We start from the raw sequence: 13,008 nt of genomic DNA, 5'->3' as shown, positions 1-13,008 counted from the left end.
CGCTGGAAACCATTTGTATGGTTAGATTAATTCTGCGAGTTGATGTCAATAGAAATGAAAGATCTAGCTTATGGGAGGTAAAAATAAATCTTCATTGGCTTAAACATTCGTGGAGACGCCGAGAGGAAACTGTTTTAAATTATACACTCAAATGGAAAGAGTTTGATCAATGTTTAAGAAAAAAGTACAGCCAAAGACCGTTTATCCGCGCTCATCCGGGAACTGCCCGGATATTCGATTAAAACGATTGATTGGTCCTAGTGGTTGTTTTACACTTACTTAAACGTTATTTTATACGTACGTCACACGAAGCGTAAACTTTTTCGTAAATTAGATTTCAGCCATACAACCCAATAATCTTTTGACAGGAAGACTCTTCCATACAAATCAAGCGTAAACTTTTTGAGTTGACGCCTCGTGTGACGTCCGTATTACACATTGTGTATATAGTTTTTCCAACGTTTCGATTTATTTTAAAAATTCTAATAATTTTCGTTTAATTTCAAGTCTGTTCAACAAATTACACCAAATTTGTCGAGAATTGGACTGTTTCTTGTCATGATATTATGGTCTGATAACCACTTTTTTGTAGTTTTCAGTTGCTGTCAATTGGAAGAAATTAGTATCTGCCTATCATGTCACCTTCGCATAAAACTACCATTTTTGTATACACTGGGTAAACAGACAGCCAGATAAAAGGTACCCGTATAAACAGCGTTCCACGGCGTTCGACAAACATGATGTTGGAAGCGTTTTCACAAGGAACAAAAAGGGTCACAGGTTGGGGTTCAAAAATCAAAAGAAAAAAAAAACAAATTTCTCAAAGATTGATGTTTATCAGACTTTGTTTTCGAGAATTCGATTAAAATATGTACACCACTTTACAAAATGTTTTATAAAAAGAAATGAGTATCATGACCGTTTTCGCTAAATAACCCAAAACACGATTCCAAACACAACAATAATCATTGCTTCAGTAAATCGTGCGTTTCAGGGCTGCGAGTTTGATGGGCCGAAGCCCGAACCCGATAACTCAACCCTTACATGCAATTAAGGGCCGGTGTAATTAATTCCATTACAGCTGAACAATAACGCGGTCAACTATTTTCGGGAAAGCTGCCTGCCCTGTTTATGCGATATGACATTGTCACTCAATCGCTCATCAATCCGTTTGAATACATATTCATATGTTGATACTTCCAGCGCTCCGCACGGCCGGTCATCAGCCCTTCCTTTGTTCCCTCAGCCAAGCGGAACAGCTGTCGTTTTTATGCAACTCCAACCCGGGTAGGCTACGGGTCTCACGGAGCCTATGCGGGCATTATCCGATCAAAATAAATTACGAATCTCCCAGCGTGACCTTTCCCTGTACCGCAACCGATCCGCAACTTCTACCGGGCCGCCCGGTTGTGGTTGCAGTTGCCAAACAGCCGACCGTCGATGCGCTGACCGGAAAATGATTTCCATATTTATTTCCTACCTCCCACTTCCACCCTTAGCCACTCTCTCTACTCGCGCTCTCTCTCTCTCTATCTCTCTCTCTTTTCTTCTCCAAACGTTGCTATATCCCTTGCGTACTAAGCGCATCGACAAAAAAGCGAACGATCCTCTATTTGCTAAAACCACACCATTCTCGGGCGAAATTTTCCATTTCGGGATAAAGCTCCAATTGGGTGGCCGTGGACCGGACAAACAACGCACGGGCCGATGGGCAATGCCGTTGCCCAAACAGGACACTGGTTCACCAACCAATCCGCTTACATGATTAGTGCATATTTCGATACCTTGTTTACGTTTTGCGGTCCGTGGCTGATCACCGTACCGAATGTGCCGTACGCGTACGTCGAATGTGTGGCCACATCTCGGGCGGTTGGTTTGCTACTGCTGCACTTCGCCTGCTGGTGTCGTCGGTGAGTGGAATGTCTCGTCTGATTTGGAGGTTTTCCCTGTTTGGAAGCTCGGGAAGTTCGGATGTGCCGGGTGGCTCTCCTATTACACGCCGGCCACGACGGAGAACAGGCACCGTTTCCAGCAAACTTCATCCCTCCGACATCAGCAACAAAACCCGAACGCACTGGCAATATCAATCAGTGCGCCTCGCGAGTTCATTAATTGCTTCCCTGCATAGCAGTTTACTCGGGTCCGGCGGCATATGTGGTTGCGTTCGATTCCTCTGTTCCCTTAGCAGCGTTACCATCCATCAGAAAAGTGGGTCACTTACAGGGGAAAAGTGGCCCCGCACAGAAACCACGATCGGTCGGTACTAAACAGCTGCAGCAAATTGCCCGTATGTGCTGGCACAATGAAGCGCTGCAGTCGATCTTACGCTAACCCCAATCCATTACAGCTTTGGGAATATATGTGTGTGAGAGAGGGAAATGAAACCGTGACAGCCACCAAACCAAGGCTGATTGGTACGGCGATCGGTGCAATGGATGAAAAATGCACTCCACCCTCTCTGTTTTATCTTCCGCAGAAGCTCTTACTATTCAACTGTATTTTTATTTTTTTTTTATTTTTTAGAAATGCAGTACAGTGACCAAGTGTTCAAAACAAAGCAAAAACACGCTCCACACAAACTATTTCTTCAATTGCAACCACCGCACCATCGCTGAGTCGAACGAACGGATACCGAACCACCAAACCGTCAATGTGAAACCCGGCCATTGAGATTAATGATACGAAAGGCGATGAAAAATCACTCACTTCGTAGTTGAAAGTTTTCAAATTAATTTGATAGTTAAATTCCCTTTTCCACCGGCGCACGGGCCCAGCCCAATTCCACTTATCGATTGTGGAGCACAAAATAGAACAAAAAGGAGACGGTCTAGATGTATGTCTGTGTGTGTCTGTGTGATAGCTAGTGAAATAGGAACCCGCTTTAAAAGGCTCTCATTGCCATTGTCGACTAATTACGTTTGCTCCGAATCGAAAGCTGATTCCCTTCGGCCCGTCATGCAACGGACGCATATATCAAAGCAACCGGGTAAACAACAGACACGGGATCGAACCATAACGGGGCGAAACCGTGTAAAAGCAGCCCATTGGAACCGCTCCTGATTGATACTTGTTCATGTGTGCATGTTTAACAATAAGATTCCACTAACGCGGAAACGTTTTTACGACGTGACGGTAATAACTTTTCCCTAAAATGAATTGCGGTTACGAATAATTGGATTCGAATCAGATTCCGAACCGGAAATAACCGGATATTCAAGTACCGTGTAAAGCATGTAAAGCAAACATATAAATGAAATACGCACTTTTTACGTTTTAGGGAAAAGATTAACCAACGCATTTAAATAAAACATTTTATTAAACTTCAATGTTGGCGACACTGGATCAAGGGAGATGTTAGGGGAATAATTTAGGACTTAGGTGTAGGATAGGTTTTAAGTACTTAATGTGTCACAGCCTCAAGAGTGCCAGACACATATGTTGGTAAATAAATAAATAAATAAATAAATAAATAAATAAATAAATAAAACTATATCATCTCTATTGTTTCTCTTGACTTAACTTGCAGAGTTTCTTGTAGTAGCGATTTGCCTAAGCTTTTGAGGAGTATGGATGAAAGTAGTAGTATTGATGATGATGATGATACACATTGAATAATTCGAACCTTACTGCTATCATTATTCTGAGCAGACATTAATAAAAAAAAGTTGGGGGAATAGTTACTTTAATTCAAGATTTTAAAGACAATACAATCAAGCCTGTTTCTCATGTGCTCGTGTCTGCGCGTATAGAAATTTGCTCTAAAAATGTTTCTTTTTTATGCGAATGTCTCATAGTAATTGCTGTCTCTGTACATGGAAGCAAAATTTTGTCGTTACTCTTCTAATTGGACTTATTTTACTAACCAGCATCAATGTATATACCATGTATATGTCACTGGAGGAATGGTAATAGTAATAATAATAATAGTAATAATAACAATAATTATAATAATAATAATAAAAATAAAAATGATAATAAAAATAAAAATTAAAGTTCTTCCTTCCTTGAATACGATATTTAAAATGTCTTTGTTTGTTACCATATTCCGTATGTTAAATCGTTTGAATCCATGCAATATTGTAGTAAAATTTAACTACAACTTTTTCTTCGCCGGAACGACCACTAGTTTAGTGGTAAGCATCAGCAATTATTTCCGATTTTCTTTCTATCATTAAACTCTTTTGCAATCACAGACTCGACTACGAGCCAAAATACACATAATAAAGAACTGAGATGCAAATAAAAATGTTTAAAACGAAATCGAACCAATCTGGGTGGTGTAAATACAATCCAATGAAGTGGGATCTCATGTTCGCTAACCTACATCTGGATAGTGGCATTTCATCTATCACATAAAAAGTATGCAGTAGCTATCAATCGCAAGACCATACATTCTCAGAATGGTTGTCCTTTTCTCACGCACCACGCCAAAGGTAAGATAGTTGAATTTACTATTCATCATACCTGTGACTATTTGATATTGCGAAGCATTGTACTCTGGTAAAGGTAGAGCAAGGAAAGAGGTGTTGATTTTTATTATGTTACCTACCTTCAGAGCGTCAGAAGGCAAGAGAGCGTCACCCCACACCTACAACGGGAAGTTCATTTGCATCACTGCAAATGTCTTGCAACGGAAATGGGGTAGGACAAAAAAAATGGATAGCCAATCGCACATCCGACACCTTACACCTTGGGAGCAAAGGTGTACCAGTGTATCCATCACGCGATGCACTTCCGCCATCAGCTGGTCCGAATCGTGTCTGCAAACGAAAGCCAACTCGGGCGATAGTAATATGCGATTGCGAGCAGTCGCCGCTATGGAAACTCGTGGATGAATATTTGACATCCTGCTCCCAAGCCCCAAGACGACATCCGGGCGCGTTTAAGAAGCATCCGATCGCTCGATCGCTTCCATTGGATCCGTTCGATTGTAAGGCGATGACAAAAGAGTTGCATTTGCACTGTACAACGCCGTTTGCCCCGATAGAGACCAGGCGAGAGATATATTACAAATGGTGTACACACACACACACACTGCCGGATGGCACGCGGACTCCTCACAGCGCAGCGTGAAAAGCTATCTCGAGCGTACCTTGCAGCGTTTTCGTTTGAGCGCTCCTTTTTTCCTCTTTGTTTCCAGTTTAGGTAGCTGTACTGTGACATGATGTTTCAATATTTACACTACGATGGTTCAAAAAGTGATCCAATTGCAATCGGCACGTCCCTTGCGGGTAAAGAGTGGAGGGCATGGGACATAGGGGATCCATTCGCTTCCAAACGACCGGACACATCCGTGTCATATGCGCTGGTGTGATAATGCAAAAACCAGCATGCAAAACAACCCCGGATTGCCCAGTAACCGAGTGCAAAAAGAAACCCTTCACGCAAAACGGCATTACGGCTACGGTTGGACGGTTGGTCGAGCAGTTTGCAGCAACTTGACACGAAAACTTTCGACACAAATTACAGTGCGCACGTACGGTTCTGGTGCCAGATGTGTGCGCGGCGCTGTCCTCACGGCGAGTCGTGTTTCGTCTTTTCCGAAAGGTGGTTATTTATTGGTGCATTTCTAAATTAATAGTTACAAACCGCAAGCCCCCCCTCCCCCTCTGGCCACCCGTTGCTACTGCAGCAACCCATCAGTGTTCGGGGTGTTCGATTCGGTTCCGGCGCACTGGCAGATACTAATTTCGTTCGACGGACCGTCCCGGGTGCGGCTACATTGAGCAGACGTCACGATCAAGAACGGGAAAAAGGATCGTGTGGCACGAGAGGCAAGACTTGAAGGGCAGTCAGTGGCGCGGAGCGCCGTATCAAGGTCAACGAATTTGCTTGCATCTGAAGGGCACCAAACACCAGAGACAGGACACTGATTTATAGAATTTAATTAGTTTTTGTTTAGCCCCATTGCACGCCGGGAAGGCGGGCAGCGGGATTAGAGGAAAGTTTTGTATGTTTTTTTTGTTGTTGTTTTGTTTCAATGGTAAAGGTCACTCGCTGTCTTGCACTCTGTCTCTCCTTGCAGCCTAGCTCGCTCAGCCGCTCTTTAACTGCAAGCCAGTGAATTTAATGTCTTTTTAATTGGTTGCAATGTCAGCTTCGAAATTGTTTTCCAACGCCGCCAATGTGTTGTCCACAAAAATCATCAACACACAGCACACTCAACAGACACGGACCGATGCTCTACGCAACCACACAACGGAACGGAGTGCTGCTGTCCACTGCTGGCTGGCTGTGTTGCTGGACTGACGGGTGGTAGAGGGGCAGAGGGATGGGGGGGGGGAGGAAGTGAAGGTTAGCACATTTGACTGGGAAAAAGTTTCACAATACTTCCTGCTAAAACTTTTTCCACCACCGGAACGTAAATCAGACTACTGGCTGGGTAGTTTATTTCGCCTTTATCTAAGGGCACTGCGAGGAACGCATTGATCGAACACAGCGGCATGATGCGGAAGGGAAGGAGGCGATGTGAGATAGAAAATAAATGAATAGAAAAACGGGAATAAATCCCATTCCCGTGTTTTCCGTATCAAGTGGATTTATTTATTTTTTTTTTTCTGCCGATATATGCAGATGGACCCATTGTAATGGATTTTGTGAAGTTTTCCGGCAGCGCTTTTTGTTTGTGCCCACCATTGGTGCACATGGTGAAAAGGTCAACCGATTACTTGCACTCGAGATGAATGCTACGAGCTGCTGCTGCTGCTGCTGCTGCTATTGTCACTGACCAAAAACCGGATTTTGTGTATGGCGCGGTGTTACGGAATTTTTTTGCATGCTGAGTGTGGTTATTTTTTTGTTACACTTTGCTGAAAATTAATCTATACATTCAATCAAACAAACCACTCCCTTTGTGGCAGGTTTATTGGTGTTTTTTTATGAAAAGCAAAATTCAGTAGATGGTTGATTTGATTGACAGTATGCAACAATGCACAGTTTTTAAGTAATTATTTCAACATAGTAATTGATATACAATTACCCGCTAGCTCTATGTGAATAATTATTTTACATTAATTTAATATCTTATCACGCTTTGCTGCTATTAATTGCTCTAGTGACATGTTTCGTAAGTTCAATTTTTAGATTTAAGGATAAAATTAAGCTTACGGTATTGGTCTCTCTCCGCTATATGACAAGTACTGGGCGTCTCCATGTCTACATGCTAACCGCTTCAAGCGATTTACAAAAGAAAATGTTTTCTTTATAAGCTAAAGGTATACAACGTTATTTGCGTATGAGCTAAAGCAACTCTCCTGCCCCGTTTTCGAAGGCAATCTGAACACAAACAATCCGGTACAAAGCGGACTTGTTTGAAAAACAAAATATTAATTAATCCGTTTAAATTGAAACTTTACATCACAACATCCACCGCAAAAAAAAACAACCCTTGCGCCTTGGTCTTGGCTTCTCCATCGCTTAACGGCCGACAGACGTGAGCTTGCCGTCAACGCGAGATTGCTTTCCGACAATGCGGGAACAGCGGGAACACACGATGGTCAACCCGCGCAGACAGGCAGGCTCGCCCCTTTTATCGATCGATCAATATTTACTTCAGGTGCGCCTCGTACGCGGAAGCAAGAAATCGAGCGATGGAAACCAATTAGAAAAGTGCATATATTGCTTCGATTCCCGAACAGCGATCGTGAAACGTCTAGCGCGGGCATCGCCTGTTTTGCTCCCTGTCTTCACGCTGCGCTACAAAACAATGCTGCGGTTAAAATAGCACACAAAAACAATTGAAGCGCACCGTTGGAGGTACTACAGCGCACAACAATGGGGCGAACTGCAATGTTTAAGATCGCGCTGCAAAAAAAAAATATAATGGTAAAAACAAACTGCAATTGTGCATCAAGATTCTAGGGCTGCCAGCACGTACCATCGATAAAAGCCGTTTCTGTACGTGTGGAGAACATGGGATATTGGGAGGTATTCGAAAAGTTTCAAAAGATTACAATTGTTCCTTGCATTCTAATTGATTTGGTTGGATCCCAGGAAGTGATATTGTCTGCTGAATTAAACTGCAATGTTCACCGACAATTTAAATTCAATCTTCGATGACAATTGTTCAATTTAAATTCCAATCATTTCGTTTACAGATTCACAATCCATCATTACAATTTTGAAAAATTTCGACATATTGCATTCCTTTTTCTTACGAAATGTTGTAATTGGCTGAATGTTTGATGATTGCTATCACATGCAATTGTTTTATATCCCCTTTTCGGTCAAAAATTCTTAATAATTACATATAACAAAACTTGTAAGGTACTTACGCACGAAGATGTTGCTCATCAGGGTTGCGGGCAGACAGAACACTATCACCAGCACGTCCGCGACCGCCAGGTTCACGATGAAGAAGTTCGTAACCGTCCGCATACGCGGTGCCCGAAAGACGACCGCGATCACGAAACTGTTCCCGACCAGCCCGACGATGAAGACGATAAAGTACGCGACACAATAGACGGCGGTCATCGTGTAGGAGTGCCGGTAGAACAGTTCATACTCCTCGAACGGGCCGGCCGTGTCGTTGCCTACCGCTACATTCGGACTCTGGAATGAGAAAAGCAGCGAGCGGACCAGATTAGCGAGTAAATCCGTCACGTAGCAAGCGGAAGTGACAGGTGGACAAACAAACAAACACACACACACATGTATAAATACACAGCGCAAAGCTAAAATTAGATTTCTCCGAAATCCTGTGCATCGAAAACCGGCACCGAAGCTTTGCTTCTTTGGAGCATCCGGGAAATGGGGAAATGAAGCTGAGCCGGAAAAGCCGGTTTTGGAGCAATCCCATAAATCATTTACTGTCCGATTTTCTTGTCCCATCGCAGCCCGCCATTCCTCTCCTTTTTTTCAAGTTTATTTTTCATCATTTTTAAGCGAGTTATCCGGTTTTATACTGACACACACAGATACATAGTTTTACATCGACACAGACTGCCACAAGCAAGCATATAGGAACGGTTCCATTTTTACCGGGTTTTGTTCCACATTAGCAGAGTCTACTTTTAGCAGTGACCAAGTAGAATAAATCCTTGTGCACACACACACTCACTCGAGACACACATCGCCCCCTCGCCATGGTGCCTTCCGATGATCCGTACGGCTGGCAGTATCTAAAAGTAAACTTTGTGCCACATTTTAAGTCTGCAACAGAGCGCCCGACGTCTTCATCCCTTCCCCGGAGGGAATACCCCAAGCAAGAGTCTCTGCAACGAGTCGCATCCGAATCGAGACGAAACTCCGGAAACCGGTATCGCGCTCCTTTCGTACGCTGCACACTGTTGATGGATTAAAAGCGGCAACTCCAGTCCCGTGATCATGAGCCAGATCATGCCAGCGCCAGACGAAAACGATGACGAGCGGCAGTGGGTTCGGTGCAGCGGGCCAACGGAAGTGCAACTTACAATTTCGCAGCCAAGGTCACCGAACGACGCGGCTGGCAAATTCAGAGATTATAAAAGTCCATTTGGGCTACCCCGTCCCCACCCGAGGACCATCGGCGGTGGCAGGGCAGGGAACTGTCCTCGCGGCGCGGGGGGGAAAAGTCGTTCCGAAACTGGGAATTCACGATGAGCAGCTTCTTAGTTCGTTATATTTCTGCTACACATACATCGATGTGAACGCGCAGAGAGAACGGAATGATGAAACCGAAACAGCAGTGCCTTCAGGCGAAAAAAATATTCTTTGATTTGAGCACGCGAGCCTCGAGCCTGCGCGGGGGAAAAACCGGTGGAAAAAAGAACAAGAGTGCGAGAGAGAGAAGGAGAGAAAGAGGAAAAAACGAGTTGAAAACTTTACAGCTTTACACATCACACAGATCATTCCGCCGAAAGTACCGAGCGGTCGATGGTAAACAGTGCAGCCGAGGGCGGGCCACGGTGGCAGAAAGCTCAGATTGAAGCGGAAACTTTGCGCCCGTCCAAATTTCACTCGTTACATCGTTGCAGTCGTTGGTAGTTGCTTAATGATCGGTCTATGGTCAGGTTACTGGTTGCAGAACTTGAGCTTCGGTTTAAAGAAAATGCATACGAAATGCGCGGCGGGTATCAATCATTCGTTGAATTCGGGTTCGTTTCCGTAAAATGCGATGCAAAGAAGGACGGATTAGCGATAGCTGCCGTTCATGGAAATATTGATTATTTTATGCAGTTCCGAAAACTGTTGAAAAATTGATTATTGCATACTATATTTGTTCAAGTGCGGTCCCGCGGTACAGTCGTCAACTTGAACGACTCAATAACATGCCCGTCATGGGTTCAAGTACAGAATGGATCGTCCCACCGTAGCAAGGATTCGACTACCCGGTTGCGTGGTAATGAATTAAGTCTCGAAGTCTGTTCAAGGTAACATCAGTTTGTGGAGATACAAAAAAAAAATTTTTTACAGGTTTGAATTTTAAATAAATTCTGTTTATGCGTTTTAAGGATAGTTTTTTTTCATGTGGGGCTACATCAAGATTAACATCAATACTAAAAAGTATAAGCTTACTAAAATAATTAGATAATAACAACATCTGTTTTTGTGTCTGTTTTGTAGACAAACTTCCGAATTTGAACCACACGTTTTTTATCGGTTCAAATATTAGATGGATTGAGATTACCTGTAGGATGGAACCCTGCAATACGTCAAACCCTAATTGGCCAATCAGTAATGTAATGTGAACCAGAAATGATTAGGTTGAAACAAGACCCTTTTGGGTAAACTTCAAATAAGACCCTTTTGGGAAAACTGTTCCTGATGTTCCTGTTCCGGTCGACTATGTAATGGAAGGTAGTAACATCCTGACTATATTGAAGCAAAGATGTTCTTAGCTAGCTATACAATACAGAGCTTGTGAACCGTTTTCAAACCACTTGTTGGAGCAATATCTATTTGAAACAATTAAAAGTTGCACCTTGATAGATGGACAATAACAACTAGACGCATGATTTTGGTATTATCAATATATTACTTTTTGAATCTATCAACTATAATATTTTATTTAAAAAACATCGAAAAATCGTGTTCATGTTCATGTATCAAACAATCGAAAACATGAGACCGATAGAAGAACGCATTATTAATTGATTATTAATTATTGATTATTAATATAGCAAAGCAGTGTTTGAAACTGTAAAGCAATTCGTTAATCAACAATAAATCATTAAAGCGTTAAGTAAAATAAAATATTTTAATAGAGAAACCATTCTTCTTACAAAACTGCCTTGGTAACAAAAAAAAATACAATAACCCTATTTCTTTTAACCAGGTTCTGTTCCACCTGTTTTAGCTCTACAAAATAACATTAACTTTATGTTTGCTTCGTTTGCCCTTTGTTTCATGTTCCTGCTTTTACGTCATTTTGCGTCCCGCGTCCCAGTCCGCCGCACAGCATAACTAATTGGCACATTTTTACGGGCGTCGTGCGGGATATAATGGTTATAAAGTCGGGGTTGCAATCTACCAGCTCGACCAAATGCAACAACGAGTCAGATCGCCCTCCATTTACTGCAACTCACTGTGTCAAACAACAATTAGATACTATCTAACAGCTTTCCCATTAGCTTACGCAAGGCGAAACACTTTATTCTCCACAGCCGGACACCGAGAAGAATACATGTGCGTGAGGAAGGGGAGAAAGTTGGAGCAGGAGACGAGATAAAAAGGTTAAAATTATGACACTATCGTTCAACCGTTCTGCACAGCACTGCCATCTACTGTGCGATTGCTCTATCGATCCATGGATCAAGATCGCCCAAAGGGCAGTAAATGCGTTGGCCTGGCAACAGCAACACACCAACACCGACACCAACGCCAGCTTAAACCTCACACCTTATCGCGAACGGACGATCTCTAGCAACGGGGGAGCTATTTTGTTTTGCAATTGCTTCGAGCCCGATTACAGATCGATTCCGATTTACTTCAGAAAAGCACCAAAGCAACATACATCCCAACAGGCAAACTTCCTCCGGCTGCCCTACCCCGCGATTCGAAAACAAACGACCTTACGTATGAATTGCATCGCCCGTCGGATGCACATTCAAAATAAAGATCGATAAACGTGCCAAAGTACTACTTTGAGCAGTGTTTGATTCACATTAGATATTCGCTGCAGGCGAAACTCCACCAGGCAGCAAAAACCTTCGCAAGCGTTTGGCCGTACCGCCCGGGAAAGGAATTCCGACTCATCTGCCAGGCAGACGGATGCCGGTGTGGGCGGCACAGTACACCACGTAATAGTGTGCTCCGCAGTGCGAATGATACCGCATAAATTTTGCATAATTCTCCCATCAATCCCATCCCCGTGCCAAGTTGGCACGAAAGCACTCTTCCTCGCCGTCTCCTCGATCCCTCGACCCTCGCGGAGTGATCGGAAATGCTTGCGAGTGTCCGGTTTTTGGTTCGATTCCATTCCAGATTCTTTGCTGCGCCGGGAATGCGACAGCTTCGCCCTTCAACAATGTGCAATTTTGGTATCGAATGAAAAAAAAAAAAAACAGCGATTGGACAAATTGCGGAGAGAAGACGCACATGCGGGATCGATCAACAATGACTGCAACGAAATATCGAACCACCATCGGAGTCGATGTGTGGGTCGAGAGATCTACTGATGAGAGTTGAATTTTAAAATTCAATAACAGACATCTGAACTGACTAGCTTTCTTTGCAGCTTTACCATCAGCTTGAGCTTGGAATATCAGTACTGTCATGGACCTGTGTAAGTTATAAATCTCCAGAAGTCCATTATATAGGCCGGCAGGTCCGCGTAGGACGTTACGCCAAATACAACAATAAGTTATTAATGAATGACCTACTGCCAATTACTGCTTCAGTTAGTTACGGGTTATTTGTAAGAATGTACGATTTTAAAATCCTACTTGTTCTACTCGCACTGAGTTGTCAAATTAAAGTCAAAAGTTACGAAATTATTATCGAATATTCTGCATATTGTCAATAAAGGCTTGTTGTATGAAGCTATTGTTCTCCTATATTCATTGTGCAGAAATGTCTGTTGTCTATGGT

The 13,008-nt window shown here is 43.1% G+C and overlaps 1 protein-coding gene across 1 annotated transcript in view; it reads right to left on the bottom strand.

Annotated features, from left to right (window-relative positions):
- LOC1275011 (neuropeptide SIFamide receptor) overlaps positions 1 to 13,008 on the bottom strand; it is a 101,655-nt gene that overhangs the window by 81,203 nt on the left and 7,444 nt on the right. Inside the window, exon 3 of the mRNA XM_061652478.1 lies at positions 8,274 to 8,550. Coding sequence (XP_061508462.1) covers positions 8,274 to 8,550 — 277 coding nt within the window. The remainder of the gene's footprint in view (positions 1 to 8,273; positions 8,551 to 13,008) is intronic.

The sequence above is a fragment of the Anopheles gambiae genome, chromosome 2 (assembly GCF_943734735.2).
Source record: "Anopheles gambiae chromosome 2, idAnoGambNW_F1_1, whole genome shotgun sequence".
Taxonomy (NCBI): Eukaryota; Metazoa; Arthropoda; class Insecta; order Diptera; family Culicidae; genus Anopheles; species Anopheles gambiae.
The sequence above is the reverse complement of the archived record's forward strand: the minus strand, read 5'-3'. Positions and strand labels throughout refer to the sequence as shown.